Raw genomic sequence first — 21,805 nt, forward strand, 5'->3', positions numbered from 1 at the left:
AGGAACAGAAAACCAAATACTGCATGTTCTCATGTATAAGTGAGAGACAAATAATGAGCCCACATGGATGCATAGACAGGAACAACAGACTCTGGGGCCTGTGGGAAGATGGAGGGTGGGAGGAGGGAGAGGAGCAGAAAAAATAACTAGTGGGTACTGGGCTTAATACCCGGGTGATGAAATAATCTGTACAACAAACTCCCATGACAAGAGTTTACCCATATAACAAACCGCACATGTACTCCTGAACTTCAAGTAAAAGCTAGAATATGGCCTGTGTCTCTTTTGCCTAAGACGTCTTTAATGTTTTTCTCTTGTTCTTATTGTTTTTGTTTTTGTTTTGTTTTTGAGACAGTCTCATTCTGTTGCCCAGGCTAAAGTGCAATGGCATGACCTCGGCTCACTGCAACCTCTGCCTCCCGGGTTCTAAGAGGTTCTCCTGCCTCAGCCTCCCCAGTAGCTAAGATTACAGGCACATGCCACCATGCCCAGCTAATTTTGTATTTTTAGTAGATACTTGGCTTCCCCAAGTTGGCCATGCTGGACTCGAATTCCTGACCTCAGGTGATCCACCCGCCTTGGCCTCCCAAAGTGCTGGGATTATAGGCGGGAGCCACCACGCCTGGCCTCTTCAATAGCTTTCATAAAGATATATAATTTTTTCCACTTACACATCTTTTGTTAAATTTATTTTTAGGCATTTTGTATCCTTTATTGCAACCATAAATGGTATCTTTTTAAAATTTGTCTTTTCTGTTTGTGGCTGCTAGAAGTACGAATGATTTTTATATTTTGTATCCCACATTCTTGCTGAATATTCTTATCCATTCTTTTAAAAAAAAAAAAAATTAGAGATGGTCTTTCACCATGTTGCCCAGGCTGGTCTCGAACTCCTAAGCTCAAGCAATCCTCCCACCTCGGACTCCAAAAATGCTGGGATTACAGGCATGAGCCACTGCACCAGGCCTAAATCTTCTTATCCATTCTAATAACTTAGCTGTAGATTCTCTTTGCCTTAATTTCTTTAACAGATGTAGGATAATTTGGATTTTATAATTTGTGTCTTTTGAGGAAATTTGTCAGTTTCATCTAGCTGTCAAGTTTATTGACATAAAGTTGTTTATAATATTCTTTTATTTTTAATATCTGTAGGATTTAATTGTTATCTTCTTTTTGTTCTCAAAATTGGACATTATGTCTTTTTTCCTGATGAGTCTTGTTGGAAGTCTTGTTTTGTTTCTGCTAGGATTTTATCATGTAGTTGTGTTGTATTGTCCATAAGTTTTTGGTTTTGTTATCTAGTTACTCTGTTGGTATGTGATGGTGAGGGGAGATTTAAAAGTGACATCATCATCATTGCTGCCATTTTCTAGAACCCCACACTTTTATTTTTGAACTATATTTCAGTAGGTAGAATTTTAAGTTGGCAGATTTTTTTCATTTCAATGTGAAAAATGTCATTCCATGGGTTTCTGGCTTTTGTAGTTTCTGATGAACAGTCCTTCTCCTACTTACTGTTGTTTCTTTGAAAGTAATATGCCTTTTTTTCCTCTGGCTGCTTTTGAATGTTTCGTTTTATTTTTTTTTTTTTAGCAATTTAATCACAATTTTTTTTCTATTTACCTGCTTAGGATTTGTAGAGATTCCTGTCTGTGAATTAATGTATTTTATTTGTTTTGAGATTTGTGGGGGAACATTTTCTCTTTTTTAAATTTTCCTTTTATTTTTATTTATTTATTTTTTTTGGTTTGTTTGTTGTTGTTGTTGTTGTTGTTGTTGTTTTTGTTGAGACGGGGTCTCACTCTGTTACCCAGGCTGGAGTGCAGTGGTGCAATCTTGGCTCACTGCAAACATCGCCTTCTGGGTTCACGCCATTCTCCTGCCTCAGCCTCCCAAATAGCTGGGACTACAGGCACCCGCCACCACGCCCAGCTAATTTTTTGTAGAGATGGGGTTTCACCGTGTTAGCCAGGAAGGGTTTGATCTCCTGACCTGATGATCCACCCGCCTTGGCCTCCCACAGTGCTGGGATTACAGGCATGAGCCACCGTGCAAGGCCTATTTATTTATGTTTTTTGAGACAGATTCTCACTCTGTCGTCCAGACTGCAGTGCAGTGGTGCCATCTTGGCTCACTGCAACCTTCACCTCCCAGGTTCAAGCAATTCTCCTGCCTCAGCCTCCAGAGTAGCTGTAACTACAGGCGCCCACCACCATGCCCGGACAATTTTTGTATTTTTAGTAGAGGCACTCTCTACCTCCTGTTACGGAGGAGGTAGAAACTGGTCTCAGTCTGGTCCAGTCTGGTCTCAAACTCCTGACCTCAAATGATCTGCCTGCCTCAGCCTCCCAAAGTGCTGGGATTACAGGCATGAGCCACTGCACCCAACCCCATTTTCTCTTTAAGTAGAGATACTATTCCACTTCCTTTCCTGGTTCTGGGGCTCTAATTCCTCACAAGTTAGACCTGTCTGATATGTTCCATGTCTCGTGTTAACTTTCCTATATTTCCCATCTTTCTCTCTCTCTCTCTTTTTTTTTTTTTGAGACAGAGTCTCGCTGTTGCCCAGGCTGGAGTGCAGTGGCGCAATCTCAGCTCACTGCAGGCTCCACCCCCTGGGGTTCACGCCATTCTCCTGCCTCAGCCTCCCGAGTAGCTGGGACTATAGGCGCCCGCCATCTCGCCCGGCTAATTTTTTGTATTTTTAGCAGAGATGGGGTTTCACTGTGTTAGCCAGGATGGTCTCGATCTTCTGACCTCGTGATCTGCCCGCCTCGGCCTCCCAAAGTGCTGGGATTACAGGTGTGAGCCACCGCGCCTGGCCCTTTTTCTCTCTCTCTAACCTTCAGTTTCAGTGTTTTCTGCTAACCTGACTTCCACTTCTCTAATCCTCTCTTCTGTTTTGTCTAATTTGCTGATAAATCCATCTATTGGGTTTTTAATTGCTGTTATTTTTCTCAATTCTATATATCTTTTTAATCCTTAAAAAATAAAGTCCAGGTATTTGGTGAAATTCTCTATATTTTCTTGTTATTTTATTTCATTTTATTTTATTTTTCTGAGACAGAGTTTCACTCTTGTAGCTCAGGATGGGGTGCAATGGTACGATCTCAGCTCATGCAACCTCTGCCTCTTGGGCTCAAGCAATTCTCCCACCTCAGCCTCCCAAGTAGCTGGGACTACAGGTGTGCACCACCACACCCGGTCAATTTTTGTATTTTTGGTAGAGATCAGGTTTTACCATGTTAGCCAAGCTGGTCTCGAACTCCTGACTTCCAGTGATCTGCCCACCTCAGCCTCCCAAAGTGCTGGGATTATAGGTGTGAGCCACTGCACCCCACCAATATTGACTTTTTAAGCTATGTAATAGATTGACACTCACCATAAGCCTCTGCCCTCATTCTGCAGGTGGTGAAGGTGTTTATTGTCCTGACCCCACAGTTTCTGTCCCATGACAAGGACCAGCTGACCAAGGAGCTGCAGCAGCATGTAAAGTCAGTGACAGTCTCATGCAAGTCCCCAAGGAAGGTGAGTGAGGGCAGATGGAAGGGGTCTGGTGCCCCTGAACAGCTCCCAGTGCTCCCACCCCATGTCTCATAGGGTGGCTGTGCAGGGGGGAAGCTTAGGCAGTCACAGTACTGGCTTTTTCTTCTGCAGAAGAAGGAATTTGGTTTAGGGATGGGATGGCATAGTTGACTTATTTGGATGGAAATTGCTATCTTGTGTCAGAAATCCAAAAGGAATCATTGCTGGCATAGTAACCTAAAGACAAAAATCAGTCAAGTGCCCAAGGATATTTTTAGAAAGGTTATTTATAATCCTGTAAAAATTTAAAAAAAAATCCAAATCAGCAGCTTCCAAACTTTTTCTAACATGATTCATAGGAAGAAATATGTTCTGTTTTGCAACTCAAAATATATATACATACATATAACAAACAAAAATTAATAGAATGATATTTATCTTTATAAATGCAATGCATTCTGATATGGTTATTTTAATTCAATGCCTTGTGCAACCTACAAATAGCCAAACAATAGAGAAATAAGGTTTTCATAAAATTGAATATAACTCTGCAATTTAAAATAATGATTCAGTTTTTTATATATTTAACATATATCTCAACACATATTAAGAGAAAAAAGCATACTATGAAAAAGTATACGTGGCATTATCCTATCTGTTTGAAAATAAAGTGCAAAGAGATACATATGCCAACAAGTTAACACTTCCTTCTTTGTAATACTTTGCTGCATTGTCTGAGTACTGACAGTCAATACACATTATGAAGCTACATGGCTAACATTGATTGAGTACTCACTGTGTGTGCCAGGCCCTGGGCTCAATGCTTTACATGGATTTTTATTTCATTAAATCCTCTCCTCCACCTGAGATAGCATAGCAAACCATTTTACAAAAACAAAACTGAGGCTCGGAGACACAAAGTCAAATGCCCAAGGTTGCAGTCATTAAGAGGCAGGGCTGAAACTGAAACCTATGTGTGTCTGATAACAAGTTCATGTTCTGAGGGTAGGCTAGTCTGCTTCACAGAGCATGAAATAGATGGTGCATGCCTGCTATGATGGGCTAGATATCACTGTAGGTACAGTGGACAGCCCCAGACAATGGAAATTTACAACACTGAAGGTTCTTATCCTGCTCATGTGGCACGTCCACCATGGCTTTGCTGGGCCTTGTGCTTCACATCCCCTCATCCACCAACAGGATAAGGGGGCAGCCTCCACCTGTCAGCTGCTCTAAGAGATGGACGAGAGGGTGGCCAGTCTCAGTGGCTCCCAACCCTTGTGTCTTGAGGTGACACGCTTCACTTCCACTGACAGCTCCAGAGTCACATCACATGGCTACATCCACCTTCAAGGGGCCAAGGGGAGAACCTGACACACTCGGTGGATTCCATTAAGGCCACCATATGGTGTCAGCCTGTGTGGGAGACTGTGGAGGGGCAGAGGAGGAGGGTAGGGAATTGGTAGGAAATGACAACAGGACTAAGCCACTGTGGAGTTCCCTTATCCTTAACCAGGTGGAGTTTATCCCGGAGCTGCCGAAAACCATCACTGGAAAGATTAAACAAAGTGAACTTCGGAAAAGGAGCTTGGTCAGATGTAATCAGCAGTGAACTCGGAACCCACTGTGCACCTTGGGCCAATCCCTGGCCACTTCAGTCTCCCCACTAGGGCGGGGTGATGATGGGACATTGAGAGGGTTGATTTGGAAAAGTATCAGGAGTGCCACAATTCCAATGGTTTTCTTTTCTTTTTCTTTTTCTTTCTTATCTTTTTTTTTTTTTTTTTTTTTTTTTTTTTTTTTTTTTTTTTTTTTTTTTTTTTGAGACAATTTCATTCTTGTTGCCCAGGTTGGAGTGCAGTGGCGTGATCCTGGCTCACTGCAACCTCCACCTCCCGGGTTCAAGCCCTTCTCCCATCTCAGCCTCCTGAGTAGCTGGGACTACAGGTGCCCACCATCACGCCCAGCTAATTTTTGTATCTTTAGTAGAAATAGAGTTTCACGATGTTGGCCAGGCTGGTCTTGAACTCCTGGCCTCAGGTGATCCACCCACCTCAGCCTTCCAAAATGCTGGGATTTCAGGCGTGAGCCACCGCACCCGGACTGTTTTTGTTCTTTTAAGTTACATTCAGTTACTCTGCTTCCTCCAAGTCCTCTCTGTGTCTTTAGAATTTCCCAGGTGAGTACACAGATTGGAATTCCAGGTAATAAAATACTAATTTCGACAATACCCTGTGTGGAGCATTTATTCTGGGAATGAACCTATGTTAAATGCCCTCGCTCTGTAGTTCTCCCTAATCCACAACCTGAAATATCTTGGGACCAGATTCTGCCTCCTGGCACCAGTTTCTCAGGGTAGCCCTAAGCATCCTTCAATGGCCAGGACACAGGGGTCCAGGAGGTGTGCCCCATGTGGCTCCAGGCACCTGCCTGTGCCCTGGAGTGAGGCCCCAGGAAGGCCAGGGCAGGGCAGATGTCCTGGGTGGTCAGCCTTGGCTTGGGGACTATATTTGCATGCCAGACCACCTCTGCCTCCCCCACCCAATGGTCCTTTGTGTCCCCCAATAATACCCATGTGCACATGTGCCCCAGCCTAAACCTGGCATGTGTGAGGGCCCCAGCCTCTGGGCACCCAGTACTCCTCTAGCCCTGCCTGGGGCCTAGGAGCCCTGCCCCTAGCTATCCCCTGTAGGCACCTACACATCAGATCTTCCGAGCGACACAGGAGCTCTGTCCCTGAGCCCTTCCTAGAGGACCCCACTCATTCACCCTCCCAGAACCCAGGCTCCCTCCAGCCCAGAATCCCCCCACCACAGACAATCTTCCTTCTTTCAATATAACTCTCTCTGGCGACCCAGAGTCCTCCCCACACCCCTGGCCTGGAGTCCTGTGACCTGACCCTTCATGCCATCCCTCCTTGGGGCCTAAGAGGGACCACCAGAAGCTCAGAAAAGCAGGGGCAGAAAAGGCCCAGCCTGGGGATGAGAGAAGCACATACTGTCCCCTTCTCACCCACCCCTGGAGGTCAGCATTGGAGAGGCCTCTGTGACTGCCAACTTCTGAGGTGCACAAACCCAGAAACTCACAGGGAGATAAATAGATACCACAGGCACAGAGACACAGAGGCACAGAACCACCCCAGCTTCACCTGGGCACTCAGGAGTATGGCCCAGGGACAGGCACACACACACACCAGGGGAACAGAGATACACACACAAGACCATGAGACAGAGCCCCACAGGGCTGACTCTACACACAATGGACACCCACGTGCGCATGCACTTGCACACACATTCACACACTGGCACAGACCTATAGGCAGAGTCAGACATAGAACACAGACACTACACGAAACATAAACACACAAATACAAACACAATTAGGGACACCCAAAGGAGAAGCAAATTCACATGCACACACCTCAACACATACACAAAGATACAGAAGCCAGGTGTACACAGACACTCCCACAGGGGGCACACATGCCAGAGACACACACGTTACACAATCAGAAACACAAACACAGATTTGCACAACCAACACACATTCAGGAAGAAAGGACACCCAAATGCATACAAAGATAGAGAAAAACACAGAGCCACCCAGAGACAGCTACACAGAGACATAATCACAGACACAGACACTCAGATGCACAGATGCATACATGCAGATTTACACACCCAAACATGCACACACTCCCAGACCCCAGCCCACAGTACAACCAGAGGCGGCACTCCAGAGGGCACTCCTGGGACCAGCGGAGAGAACAGACCCAGGCATGACTTGGCCCTCCTGAGCTCTCTTGGAAGAAGGTATTTTCCAGGTTTCAAACCCAGGGCTGGGGAAGTGCCCCTTCCAGGGCCTATAGAAGGGCTGTGCCTGGGCCCGGAGATGCCAGAGAGAGGCCAGGGTTGGGTGACTCTGGGAACAGGAGCACAAGGTTGGGCCCAGGACCCTGTCTGAGTATGCTTAGGGTGGGGGTGTTGCATGGTGCTTAGTAGATCTGGAGGTCAAGAAAGAAAGACAGATGTGCCCGCAGGACCACGCCCTGTGCATGAGTGGGCTGACAATCTCTGCGTCACAATAATGCTATGAGGAACATTCTATGATACATCCCCATCATCACAGCAATGACCCACCCTCACTCACAGGTGGAGCTGCTGGGCTGGGAACACAGCCACCTGGTTGGACCTCATCTGAGCAGGGCTGACCAGGGCAACGCTGGGTCCTGGGCAAAGCATCTCTGTGGTCCCATCTTCCTGGGGAGTCTCCAGACCCAGCTTCCCCTTCTCCTAATGTCCCCTCCGAGAATCAAGTTCCCCCAGATCTGTTTCTCTGCCTGGATACACCCCCTCCTACAATCACTCTGAACCTAGGTTCCCATCTGTGGAAGAGGACAGTGATGGTACTTCAGGATCTCAGGAGATGATGCCTGCAAAGTGCTATGCTTAGCACAGTGGTAACAAGAGGGGCTGCTGTTATCATCATCACTGCCTTTAGTGGCCAGGGACCTCCCAAGGTGCCAGTTCTGGGAAGAAAGATGCCCCTGGGAAGTTACAATGCTCAGGTACACAGCTGCTCAACTGCTTCCTGCTGTCTTCTGATAGTCTTTGCACACAGCCATTAGCACTCCAGTTGTACAGAAGGAATCCAGCCCAGGGTTGCACAGCTGGTCACCCAAGGTGCCTCGTCCTGCCGAGGGCTCCTGGCCAAGCCTCCAAGGGACCATGAGGGGCCCGCCTGCAAGGGAGGTTGACTCTGGCTTTGGGGAGGTGTTTCCTGGTTACGTGAATGACTTCTCCTTGTCCGAGGGCCCAAACTCTGTTCGCTTCTCCTTCCTTTCCCTCTCTCTGCTTGGGCTATAATCAAGGTGACCCCACAACACTTCATGGACATCACGGGTCTCCCATTCACTTTTGGGCTAATCTGACCTCAACTCCCCCTACTTGGTCTTTCCTTTTACAACTAAGACAACCCAAATCTGGGGCTCTTTATGCAGGTGACAGCACACAAATAAAAATTAATTCCATTGTTTTGTTGTCCCTGTTTTTGTTTTGTTTTGCTTGTTTCTTAGGGTTTCTGTTTATTTATGGTAAAGGCGTTGGCTTTCCATTTACAACAGTGATAGAATATTTCCTGTTTACAATAACCTTGTGTCATCATAAATGGTGAAGGGATTTAAACCAGTGGTTTTAGGCTGCCAGAGGCCTGAGTGAGTTTGGGCACACTCTGTGTGATCAGGCAGAAGAAGGCCTTTGGGAAGCTTAGCTGAGGACAAGGCCAGGAAAGCTGAGGGCCAGTTGGGGTGTCTCTCCTGGTCACCAGGCCCCTGGGTCCTGCCCACCTGCTTGACACTCCCCATCCATCACTCCTGGTGCTGCCAAGCCCTCTGGATATTGTGGCCAAATCCTCCAGGAGAGAAGCTGATGAATTTTGTCTCTTGAAATACACAGATTCCTTGGACATCCCTGGGAGGTCAATCATGAGAGTCAACTTGGTTTTCTTTCCCTCATTAGGGTTCAAAATTTAAAGTCCATGCTCACAGGCAGTAAGATGACATAGATAAGTGACATCGTTACCCCGTTTCAGATGTTAAAATGTCTAGGTGGATTAGGGATGATTTAAGACCGCACAACCTTGTGCCCCAAAGTGGAATTCCCAGGCCAGGTGGAGACATTTTATTGCCATATTTTGATCTTATCACTGAGTGCAAAGTCAGTCTTGTTTCATTTTGGATCATTTCTTATGTTTGTATCTTACTTATAAGGGCACTTTGAATTTCCAAACATATGAGAATTTGTGGTTAGCTTTTTATCATTGACTTCTAGCATAATTATATGATCAGAAACACGCTACGTGATTTGATTTCTCTGAAATGATTGAGATTTGCTTGATGAACAAAATAAGTAGGGTTAATTTTTGTAAATGTACCACGTTTGCTTAAAATTTAAATGTACCATGTGTGCTTAAAATCAATGTATCTCCATCTATTCCCAATATACAAGGATGATGGACGCATGGCTACATGGATGTGATGGAAATGGTTTAGTATTTGGACCTTCTACATCCTACTGGTGTTTTGTTGCTTAGTATATGAATTGTTGAGAGGGGGCTGTGGAGCCTCCCACTCTGCTTATCTATGAGGTTCTTCCTGGCTTCCTGCCATCATTTGTTTTTCATGTTTTGCAGCCAGGATTGACCACGAGGAACCCTGAGAGCTCAAGAAGGAAGGAGCGGCCCAGAAGCAGGGACAGGAAGCTGGGTTGGGGAAGACCAGAAATCAGAAGGTCTGCAAATGTTCCAGAGAGGACCTGTCCTTAGGATGGCGCTTGGGGGGCTCAGGTGGGGGAGGGGGCGTTGGAAGAACACGCCGACGCGTGAAATGTCCACTGTGAGGCACCGCGTACCAAGGCCAGGGATTGGTGGAGAGGGAATATAAAGCCCCAGGGTTGCTTAGGCAGCGCCCAGACAGGAGAAGGGTTGGCGGAAACGAGAGTCTCCCTCCAGCTGCTCCTGAGCCTCCTGCTCTTCTGCCCCGCGCCTCCTGCTGCTCTGCTGATCCACTTTCGCCCTGACCTGTAGCTGAGCCTCCCACCAATGCTCGAGGATTTAGTTTGAAGCGGATCCTTTCCCAGACGCCTTTCTCCTCCTCCTCCTCCAGGTGCCCAACAGCCCTCCTTCCCTCCTTTCCTCTTCCCTCCCCTTCCCTCCCCTCCAGCCTCCCCCCTCCCCCTCCCCAACTTCGATCCCGCCCCATCCCCTTCCCCTTCCCTCCCCCAACCCTAAGCCACCCACTTCTGTCCTGGCCGCCTCAGGGCACCCTGAGAGGACGTCATGCGAGTGAAGTGACTGCTCTTTTGGCTCCTCCTGCTGTTTCCCAACCATCAATCCAGCCATGTGAGTAGATGCTGGACCCGCGGGGTTTCTTCCTTTTCCTTGGGCTGTGTCACGCGGCGTGAAATTACACAGCTCACCCACGCAATCCCAGCATTTTGGGGGAACCGAGAGGGGCAGATCGCTTGAGTCTGGGAGTTTGAGACCAGCCTCAGCATCATAGAGAAACCCCGTCTCTAACAGAAATCCAAAAAAAAAAAAAATTAGGCGGACCTGGTGGCGCGTGCCTGTAGTCCCAGCTAGTGGAGAGGCTGAGGTGTGAGGATCACTTGGGCCCAGGAGGTGGAGATTGCAGTGGGCCAAGATCGCCCTACTGCACTCCAGCCTGGGTGACAGTGAGACCTTTGTCTCAAACAAAACAAAACAAAAGTGAAATGTAATTTGAGTTTTATGTCATCTGGTTTGATGACTTTTTAGGAACTTCTGGGTCATCCGTGTCTTCTGCTCTTGGGAGCTGCCTCCAGGGAGTCTGTGTCCAATCAGTGTATGGGAGCCCAAGAAGCTCATCAGATGAAAGAATAAAGGGCTGCTCCCTGCTGGGATGTTTGCAATGCAGGAGTCACTAGGAGTGACATGACCAGGATTTGAATGAGGACTGTATTGTCCTTTGTTTTGTAAAATGTGTCTTGTGCAGATCATTGATTTACCCAAACCAGAAAGGGTCTTAAAGTGCTTATGATTGTCCAAATATAAAGAAATGACAGGTTTCTACTTCAAAAGTTTTCACCCTCACATTATAAAACCTCTCCACTACACTTAGGAGAAGGCACTTTATGGAGATAAGAATATTTGTTCTGACTGGCATGCCCCAGATTCTTAGGAAGGGATTGGAAAGTCTAGTGATGGGGAGCAACCACTGCATCGAGGCAGAATCACCCCACATGAATCCCTCCAATCAAAGAATCTATTGTTTCTTCTGAGGCTATGAAGGAGGAAATGTGTTTAGAATCTTCGCTGGAATTGTTTCCCCTTTACCTGGCTGCATTTTCCTAGATCAGTTAAACTCTCTTTCCCTACTTCACCTTTGAAGACTTGGATACATTTTCCTCATTGCATTTTCTACTTTCACCCTTGCTCATGGCCATCGACTGTCAGAACCAAAGCTTTTACTGGCCGCATTGGACCTAAGCTAGGTAGGAGCCCACTACTGATAACCTACAACCAGATAGTTGTCAGGTGTGACAAGAGTGCCCAAGAGGGGGATGAGTTCCTGGTCAATGACAAGATGGCCTTTATCCTTCTTGTGCATTTGATGCACATCTTTAACCATTGTGCCCAGAGCTCCTACTCCCTTTCAGACAGAGGCTCCTCAGGGACAGTGCATCCCTCCCAGGAGCCCAGGCTGTACTCACCTCCACTGTGAGGCTGAAGACAAAAGTGCTACAGAGGTCAAAGGCTGCTTTCTAGAGAGGTTTTATTTGCACAAAACTGAGTCTTGATGTGTGGATTGGTCTGAATTAATTTTGAATTTATTTTCTCCGCCAATACTTGTAAATCTAGTGCTTGTAAAATAGTATGTGTGCCTTTTGTGGTGGTGGCCATACATTCCAGAACATTTATATTGTTTTCCATGCAGATTTCCAAGGTTGCTACTGATTGCTTTAGGTGCAATGTTCTAAAATATGAAGGTGAACTCTTGTTACTGGTTATTTGGTGGGGTTTTTTTTTTCGGCAGCGGGGATGGCGTCTTGCTCTGTCACCAGGCTGGAGTGCAGTGGAGCCATCTCTGCTCACTGCAACTTCCGCCTCCCAGGTTCAAGTGATTCTCCTGCCTCAGCTTCCCTAGTAGCTGGGACTACAGGCATGTGCCACCATGCTCAGCTAATTTTTGTATTTTTAGTACAGACGGGGTTTCACCATGTTGGCCAGGATGGTCTCCATCTATTGACCTTGTGATCCTCCCGCCTCAGCCTCCCAAAGTGCTGGGATTACAGGCATGAGCTACTGCGCCCGGCCAGTGTTGTATTTTTAACTAAATTCAATTCTCACAGTTTTAATCATAATTCCAAAAAGACTTTGTTATGCAAATTCTTTTTGGCTTTGAAAATCTGACATGACGTGCGCTGTGTCAGCAGCAAAGTGAACACTGATTTTAGAAACTTGGGCTAAACAACCGTCTGTGATTATTTTTGTTGGAATATAACCCAGGTATTATTATTATAGAAGCTGTCCACTCTCAGTTTTGCATAGATGTAAACATATCTTTATGTCATATTTTCATCTATAACTTTAAGATTTTTTTCTTATATTTTTCTCATTCTTCCATCACACAGTGTGGACATATTTTTTTATATATTACAAATAATGTAACACAAATTTCTAAATATTTATTTATGTATTGTTTGAAGACAGAGTTTCCTCTTGTTGCCCAGGCTGGAGTGCAGCCGAGAGGTCTTGGCTCACGACAACCTGTGCCTCCTGGGTTCAAGCGATTCTTCTGCCTCAGCCTCCTCAGCCTCCCAATTAGCTGGGATTACAGGCACCTGCCACCATACCCAGAGAATTTTTGTATGTTTTAGTAGAGATGGGGTTTCTCCACGTTGACCAGGCTGGTCACAAACTCTTGACCTCAGGTAATCCACCCACCTCAGCCTCCCAAAGTGCTGAGATTACAGGCATGAGCCACCGCACCCACCCTCCACCTTGGTTATTTTTAGGCACTAAAATTTGATACTTATTTCTGAATGAAGTCATCTCTTAATTGTATTTTTTTTACTTATATTCTTTAAATGGCAAAGATTCATGTAATTCAAGAGAGAAGTGGGATCCAGAGAGATTCCTTTATCATGTGATACATGATAAATACATTCAATGTTATATTTCAATTTAAAAAATAAGTAAATGACTTTAAAGATAATTACTTTATACCTAGTTTGTCCAACCCATGGGTGACAGAGTGTATTCAACCCAGGACAGCCCAACACAAATTTGTAAACTTTCTTAAAACATTCTGAGATTTCTTTGTGATTTTTTTTTTCTCATCAGCTATCGTTAGTGTATTTTATGTGTGGCACAAGACAATTCTCCTTCTTCTAATATAGCCCAGGGAAGCCAAAAGATTGGACATTCCTGCTTCAGACCAAGAAAAAAGAAAACCCACATTTGCATGCCTAAATACACTACCATCCATGCAAGAAACATGAGACTGGAAACTTCCAACTTTTCCTGAAGCAGTGGAATCGCCTGGGGATAGCTGAGGGGTGTGGTTACTTCTTGGAGGAGAGTAAGGGTTTCTAAGGATGATTCTTTGTAACTGACATATTGTAAATGTCATTGAGCCTTCTCATTATGTCAACTATTATTATGCTATATCGTCAATTTTCTGCCTGAGCATTTTCATCCTGGGCCTGACTTTTCTGGAATTCCTTGGATGCTTATTATTATTGTTGCATCCCTGGGAATTTCTACACTTGCCATTTTCTTCTGGAAAACTAGCCTCAGTGTGAGTATACTAACTTCCCCTAGAGGTGGACTTGTAATCATAAATAAGAAATTATTTAAAACAATTTGTGGTTCTGGACTTCATTATGAATATTGGGTTTTATTTTAAAAATCAGGAAAATGATTTATTAGCATAAGAATTATGAAAAATCTGCCATTTAAATTATGGCAGATTTTTAAAAATTTTTTAAATTTTTAATTAAACCTATTTATTTAAAAAATTAAATAGGTTTGTGTTTGTTTAATAGACTGTTAACAGAGCTTTCGGTCAAATATACGTTTTTTTTTTAACCCCCTGCTCTTTATCAAAAACTGAAGTATAAAGTTTCAGCACTTAAATAAGAAATTCTTTCTAAACTTTTCTGCTTTATAGTTCTATTGTATGGGTGGAAGGAAAGCTTCCACTCTCTACAGGTTCACTGCAGAAATGTACTAACAACAGACAGCTTAAAAGGAGAAGGAAAATATAGAACCTCATTAACAGGCATAAACATGGGAGCCAGCCAAAAAACGAGACTGCAAGACGGGCCAGATGACTGATGCTTAACGAGCACCCTCTTCTCAGGGAAAAGGGAGATGGAGATGTAGGCAGGGCAGCAAATGATTTTTAGGGGAAATGAAAGAGCCCAAGGAACAAACAGTTGGCCTGAGACAAAGTTCCTCTGAGATCGTGAGGAAGAGGCGACAAACTGCAGGAAGGTGAAGGGCAGAACTGCACTGTGTCTCATGATGCAGAGAAAGCCCCAGAGAATCTCTTGGAACTGCCCTCCGAAGAATCAATGAAAAGTGTGTCTGGGTGGGGTAATGAGTGGTCATTTCGAATGGCAACATTCAAAGTACGTGTTCTCGGTTGCCACTGGAGAGGGATCAGTATGTCAAAAGTCTGTACTGGGTAAGAATGTGGCTGCTAAATTGTGCCATAATTTGGCTTTTGAGCATTTTTGTCCATTGAGTAAATCGAGCTCTACGTTTTCTCTTGCTGTTCATGACAGTAAAAGTTTGGGTATCTAGGGGCTTAAACATCTTCTGAACAATGATCCAAGAAAAAAGTGCTAATACCACAATGCTTTTTTATCCTCAGGGGAAGAGGGAGTATGTTTTATTTTCACAACCTAGGTAATTACACATCATTTGGCACTGCCCTTCAAGATACATAAAAAACAGAAAATATATGAGTTCTGAAGATATTTAGGCACATTGAACAGTCTCTACCCAACTTAGTCCTGAAGAGAGAATTTTTGATGTGAACTGGGGGAAGTTTTTTAATGTACAACTTTTAAAATATTCCATTAAGAAAAGTTCAGTTGAGCTGTTTGACTTGAACCACTTTGCACCTTCTCATCTTTCTCCTTGTTGTCTACTCCTCTATCCCATTATCTCACAAGCTAGGGCATCATGGGTGCCACGAAACCTTCATGCCTCACGGTGTTTCTTTGCTTCTCATTTCTTCACGTGTTTCACATTTCTCCTAGCTGCAAACTGGGCCAGCTGCTTTCCCCATAAAATCTAGCAGTAGCTGTGGGGCGCATGTGGTTGCTCTTTCATCTTTTTAGATCACCCATTGCTTCTATCAAACTCCTAGTGCATGTTCTTTTTCTTCTATCCTATGTGAAGAAATCAGAAGAAAAACATTCTATAAAGAACTTTAAAGATGTTATTTCATTGAATACATCAGGAATTTCAGAGGTATATGACGCACATCTGCAACAGGATTTGCATTGCATATTAGCCAAGAAGAGAACAAATATTTCATGTCTTAGAAGATTCAACTCATACGCTGTCTATATGGAATTCTTTGTGGGAATTCAGTCATTACTGAGAATGTTTTTTGTTAGCTTCCAACCAGCCTCAGTGAAGCTGGTGTCAGGGAAGGGAAAGTGGGCTCTGCGTAGAGCGTGGACAGAAAAAAGATGCTCCGCAGAAGATCAGGAAGGAGCAGGGGGTGAAATGTTACACATGCTTGAACTCAGAGAACTGATGGTAGTTGCTTTCTTTTCAACCTGTGAAACATTTTAACCTGTGGTAAAATGTGTATAACGTAATAATTACCATCTTAACCTTGTTGAAATGTACAGTTCAGTTGTGTGAAGTATATTCACATCATTGTTCAATTAGTTTCCCAGATGTCTTTTCTCAAGTCTGTTTTAAAGTCACGAAATATAAATGACAGATCCACGGATTTACAGGGGAAAGCCTGGAAGTCCAACAGCGGTACCCAGGAAAGTTATGCTATCTGTCAGAGTCCCCATAGGGTGGAAATGAGTTTGCCCTGTTAAAGGAAAGAACAGCTTCTGGCCGTCAGGTTTCTCCCCTTCTCCTCTCTACACGCTAACCAAGGGCTCAGGTCCACTTGTATGCACTCAAATAGAAGGATTTTATCATTTCCAGAAATTAAAATGGACCTAAAAGACTTCTCTACATCATGGAGATCTACAGAAGCTAAAGTGCAAGCTGAAATCCAAAAGGTGGCGATGAAGGTCAACAGTCATCGCAAAATCTCTGGGCAAAGAAAGACTGCCGAGGAAGAGTAAGATGTTCACTGACACAAATACTGTTGTATGAACCATGTGCCAACCAAAGTAGACAACTGCAATGTCCCTGAGAATATTTTCCACAACATTTGTGGCAAATTCAGTGGGTGCAAAACTGAGCTTGTCCTTCCTGCTTGATTAATCTTTGTGTTTCCTTTCCCTTCCTACATACTTGATTGTAATGTTTTAGAGGGAAGAGCAGGTCCAGGTACTGGCATTGTTAAATTCAATGCTTGGCTGGGCATGGTGGCTCACGCCTGTAATCCCAGCACTTTAGGAGGCCCAGGTGGGCAGATCACGAGGTCAGGAGATCGAGACCATCCTGGCTAATACGGTGAAACCCGTCTCTACTAAAAATACAAAAAATTAGCCGGGCATGGTGGCAGAGCCTGTAGTCCCAGCTACTCGGGAGGTTGAGGCAAGAGAATGGCATGGGCCTGGGAGGCGGAGCTTGCAGTGAGCTGAGATCACGCCACTGCACTCTAGCCTGGGTGACAGAGCAAGACTCCGTCTCAGAAAAAAAAAAAAAAAAATTCAATGCTTGCGTCACCTCTAGATTCATTGTCACAGTCTTTTAGCTTTTGATCACATGACATTGTATTTTTCCTGCCACATGACTAGTCTTTTTTGCTAAATGTCAGACACTGGTTAAAAAATATATAGCAATGAATTGAGGCCTACTAGCATGTTACCTCACTGCAGAAAAGAAAAGATGGGAGTCTGTTTCTGGGGAATGGGCAGGGGTCCTAGCACACCTAGACACCCTCCATACCATCAGCAATTGAGGTTATCAGTGAGGTTCAGTCCCTACGAAAGTCAGGGTATTTCCTGTCCACCTCTATTCCTGGCATGTGACTCTTCTGGGTCCCAACCAAAACCAGCAGACCTCAGTAGGGGTCACCTTCACTAGCAGACCCTCAGTCTACTTGTTTTCCATCTAATCCTCCACATGGTGCAAAAGCTGCTCTGCTTCTTTGCATCTCAGTTAGTCCCTTCTGCAATTCAGTGATGAAACTCAGGGGAATGAGCCCCATATGTTAGGCTGACCTTCGTCCTGGGTTTCCTTCTTCTCCATCTTGGCCTCATGTCTCTTTACTGCCATGTTAGCAATTTGATGCTTTCAGTCATGGGTTTTAGATTCTGCCCCATGTCCCCATTGCTGTCATGGGAGATCAGAAGCTTCACATGCACTCATGTCTACTCCAGAGCAGAATGCTTCCTTAGCTTCCCTCCAGATTCAGGTTTTGTGTTTCTAGTTCCCAAGTGCACAGCAGGAGTAGTGATGTCCTCACTGGTTTCTCATTTGCATTAAACTGTGAGCTTCTTTAGGGTGGGGACAGGACCCTGCTCCCATTGCATCCTCTGCACCTCACAAGACACTCCTTGCTTCAGGCCACTCCAGACAGCTTGTGCTGAAGGGTGCCCTGGGTGGTCAGAAACAAGTGCATGAACTTTCTCTTTGAAGTGTTTTTGCCCCCGTTTCCTAGAGTTCTTGGCATTTTACACGTCTTTCATATGAAATCTAGTATCTAGTGAGATTTTTAGAATCAGAACCATGAATCAAGTAGTGTGAGGGCAACACAGCAAACCCACCTTTTCAGGCCATTTCCTTTTTCTGCCCTCAGTCTCTGTGAAACAAACTTTGTTAAAGTCACTCGACACCAGAGGATGGTTTGCAGTTGTCACCTATTTTCAGGACATAACACCCTGACTAAAGAGCCATTCGATCATTTCCAATTCAGTAGATGCACCCAGCACTCAGATTGGCCTTTCCTCTCAACCAGGATCTTTAAAGTCGATGAGAAGAGTTCCAGTCCTGAATCATGGACATGCGCAGTTGTGAACCGCAGGGATAATGACAGCATGTCCTGGAAAGATCTCTCTGAGGCTGATTGTCTGTGTTCTGGCATCAGCCTCTGATGGAGAATCAGGTCCCCCTGTGGGAGGAGTCAGATGAGGAGTGATCCCCTGCTCCGTCCTTATGGGTTTAGTTGTGATGAGCTGGTGAGGTCTGGTTTTCCACACTGAACTAAAATGAGCTTTTGCTGTGTCCGGCGCAAGACTGACCCCAGAAGCACACATAGAGCATCTCATAGAAGCTTTTAATAGTTCATATTTACTAAAGAGTAGGAATACAGAGTGATGAAGATGAGCTGGAAACGACAGGTGACTTGCCAGCAGGCCAGAGTGTGCTTTTTCTTTGTCTCTCCATGGAAGGTGTTAATTCTCCCTCCAGCTGTGAGGATCAGTTGGTTCATTTATGGGAAGGTTGTCAGGGGACCTTTGAATCACGACCTTCAGATGCTGGAAGGAATCCTACATGGGCCAGTGGATCATGTGCACGCATTTCTCTCCCTTCTCGACTCAGGAAGCTGAGAATGAAAGAACGTGAGCGAGCAGAAAAGGAGAGGCGGCTGTCAGAGGTGGAAGAAACCATGAAATTGGCTCTAGAAAAAATACCCATCTGCAGGTGGGTTCAGAAACCGACACCAGCCTCTTGGGAAAGCCCTGCTGGAGTGTTTTGTTTTAAATCTTTATACAATGTTTAGACCCAGTCAACACAGAAATGGAAACAAATGGTCAGAAGAGATACCTAGAGAGAGAGAGAGAATTCACACAAGAGAACACAAGTACCTTAAGATTTACTAGTGTTCAAAACATGTGAAGTAGCTAAACATCTCCTGACTGCAATGCCAGCCAGACTGTGTGGAAACTCGGTTCATACCAGCCGTTCTAGGGGTGGTGTGAGTTGTCATCATCCTTAGGAAAGTGTGCTGTTGTAGGCTCAACCCATCCTTCAAAAGGACTGTGCCTGTTTATAAGCTCAGCTGTTTCTGCCCTGTGAAATATGGCAAGGATATTAGTTCCAGAAGAATAGAGCTTTATGATAAAAGATGCCCAATGAAGCATGAATTATGGACATACTGATAATGGGTAAGGAAATTGTCAACTCAGAACCCAGCAGGCATTAAGTAAAAGAGGAGGAAGCATTACAGCAACAGTTTTGATCCTACTGTACTTTTATAGCCATGTGAAATACATTTTCTATGTATAGATAGATTGTGTAAGGGTACGGTTGTGAGGACAACAGAAACATGGCAGATTATTTAAAATCATACTAAAGATGATGCTTTGTCTGATGAAAGTGATTCTAAACCATAGAAAAATGATTCAAAACAGACAAGAGCTGCGGCAGTAGGTAGAGGACTCCTACAGATGGGAGGTAAGGAGCCTTCCTTCCTGCAGTTGCAGGATCCTTAAGCGCTCATCAAGATGATGCCACTGCCCCTAGAATCTCTCAACATACACTTTCTCATGTGTTGACTTTTTCAGATCGCCCCTTCTGCTGCAAGAAAGGCCCTCCGCAATTGGATAAGTTTTTTTTTCCCCCCTCCTTGCTTTTGGGCCTAGTCTGCCAAGTCAGGACATGGATGTATTTTTCTCCCCACAGTCCTGTGCTCAAGCCTTGCAGAGGGAGACAGCAGAGAGGAAGGCTGCCTGCAAGCAGCACAGGTAGGTGATTGTGATGGACAAATTTTAAGGATGTTTTTGTTTTTAGATGAAGCTCTGAGTGTCTAGTAAAGAACATGGTGTTTTAATTCTTCTTCAGGTCAATTCTTTCTCTGTCTTCAAGATGGGAAATGATGGAAAAGCAGGGAGTGCCGGAGAGACACATGAGTCAGGAGGCCGCCCAGGGATGGCTGGGGCTAGAGAACCCTTTCTGGAGAGGTAGGAGCTCGCTGTGAAAGCAAGCGCTTAACTTCTGCTCCACAATCCACACACCCTGCTTCTCCTTTCAGGGTGAGGGCTTAAGTGGCAGGACCCTGTTTTTCTCAGGTGCCACAGCTGAATGGCTCTTGGCTGGTCCCCTGTGAATGGTGGAGCTCAGGCCCCTCCACTGACTGTGGACATCGTTCCACCCTGACGTCTTGGTTACTTTCAACTGAGGAGATGAGCCTAGAAGGGAAATGGGCTGGCTCCCTTTCCAACTTTGAGTCAGTGGGAAGGCTTTATTTATTTATTTATTTTCATTTTTAAAAAGTAACACCAATAACATTTTAGAATGGGAGCCGTATGTGCTGATGGGAGCAGAAATTTTCTGGCTATGCCTTCATGGATCAATATTTCTTCTTTTCTTAAAGAAGCATTTATTTACACTTTTTGGAGCTTCCTTCATTGTTTTTGTTTGTTTAAATTGTTTATTGTAAACTATAAAACTTCATTAGTAAATTAAATTTCTATGTCATCTTACTCCTCTAACATTTGAAGTGTAACCCTAAAACTTTCCAGTTAATTTCTGTAGCTGTTACCTTTTCTCATGACTGTGAGTCTCTTTATGTCCATTTCTGTTCATAAATATTGCTAATACCTGGTCAGATATGGAGGTTAGATTAACTATAAATCCACAGAATTTTGAATGCCCCTATGATTGAAGAAAAGGAGAGAGTGCTGTTTCTGTCCAGGGTTTATTGGTATTCTTCCCATCCATGGCTATTCCTATTTTAATTTTGAGTCTATGCTCACATGATGAGTGATTTCCTCTGATATGTACAGTGAACTTTTGATTTAGAGCTCATTTCCAGCTGCTTAGAGCCCGGCCTGTCCACAGTCAGTGGAGAATTAAGAAAACCCTTGGACGAGGGCTCTGTGGTGTCTTCCTCAAGGATGAGGCCCAGAGGGTGGCAAAGAGAGTGAGGTGGCAGTGGAAGGTGTGGAGGGTTTCTCATTCAGCACAGAACATGCAAGCCCGATTAAGGCTCATTCCCTTCTCTGGCCCTCAGCAGATTCAGGACCTCATTCGGTTCCCATAAGGAACAGCCGCTCTGTCCCACCTGAAAACACAGAGAAGACAAAGGTAAATGCTGGGGTCATTTTCCCTCTGTCTAGTTCAGGACACTTTTGTCTTTTCCTACAGCGCCCTCTCCTGGCCCGTCCTCTGCTCTCTGGGTTCTGTGGTGCCTTTTCTGTCTGGACTTTTTTGAAAGCAAAGTCTTCGCCATGAGCTTTCAGGCTTCTCCATTTCCAGCTGGTCATCTTTCGTGGCACCTCCAGAAGCCATAAATGCTTAAGGGCCAAGGGCTGCAGGGCTGTCACTGTTCTGTTTCCAGAAATAACATGAGAGCATGCCATTGAACTCCACTGCGGTAGGTCTTATGGCCCAGTAGACCCTGACCAATCCCTTTTACTCAAGATGGTGTGGGATCCCCTTTCCAAAATATGTGGGGTTTCTTTTTGTTGTTGTTGTTGTGATTTTCTTTTCTGCTATAGGGTAAGTGATTAACCTTTAGAATATCTGCTGTAATCCCAGAAGTGAAAACTCATTGATCCAACATTAATATGAGCTTTGTGCAATTTTGAATGTTCTTTGGCAAAGTCAATTCCATAATTCATCACAGTCCCATCTCTGTTGTTAA

At 44.7% G+C, this 21,805-nt stretch overlaps 1 protein-coding gene and 1 long non-coding RNA gene across 3 annotated transcripts in view; both read left to right on the forward strand.

Annotated features, from left to right (window-relative positions):
• LOC131383162 (nuclear pore complex-interacting protein family member A2-like) overlaps window positions 1-21,235 on the forward strand; it is a 22,268-nt gene extending 1,033 nt beyond the window's left edge. Inside the window, exons 2-9 of the mRNA XM_058437020.1 lie at window positions 3,409-3,532; window positions 13,734-13,861; window positions 15,936-16,083; window positions 16,249-16,387; window positions 18,760-18,861; window positions 19,811-19,904; window positions 20,026-20,120; window positions 21,176-21,235. Of these exons, the coding sequence (XP_058293003.1) occupies window positions 3,409-3,532; window positions 13,734-13,861; window positions 15,936-16,083; window positions 16,249-16,387; window positions 18,760-18,861; window positions 19,811-19,904; window positions 20,026-20,120; window positions 21,176-21,227 (882 nt within the window). The 3' untranslated portion in view covers window positions 21,228-21,235. The remainder of the gene's footprint in view (window positions 1-3,408; window positions 3,533-13,733; window positions 13,862-15,935; window positions 16,084-16,248; window positions 16,388-18,759; window positions 18,862-19,810; window positions 19,905-20,025; window positions 20,121-21,175) is intronic.
• LOC131383086 (uncharacterized) lies at window positions 7,676-10,279 on the forward strand. Of its 2 annotated transcripts, none has more exons than XR_009212833.1 (3): window positions 7,676-8,092; window positions 9,715-9,812; window positions 10,244-10,279. It is a non-coding gene; the product is annotated as an uncharacterized LOC131383086 (long non-coding RNA). The 2 variants fall into 2 exon arrangements; XR_009212832.1 differs by lacking the exon at window positions 10,244-10,279 and adding an exon at window positions 10,187-10,234.
• Window positions 21,236-21,805: the final 570 nt, after the last annotated feature.

The sequence above is a fragment of the Hylobates moloch genome, unplaced genomic scaffold (genome assembly GCF_009828535.3).
Source record: "Hylobates moloch isolate HMO894 unplaced genomic scaffold, HMol_V3 SCAFFOLD_3, whole genome shotgun sequence".
Lineage (NCBI taxonomy): Eukaryota > Metazoa > Chordata > Mammalia > Primates > Hylobatidae > Hylobates > Hylobates moloch.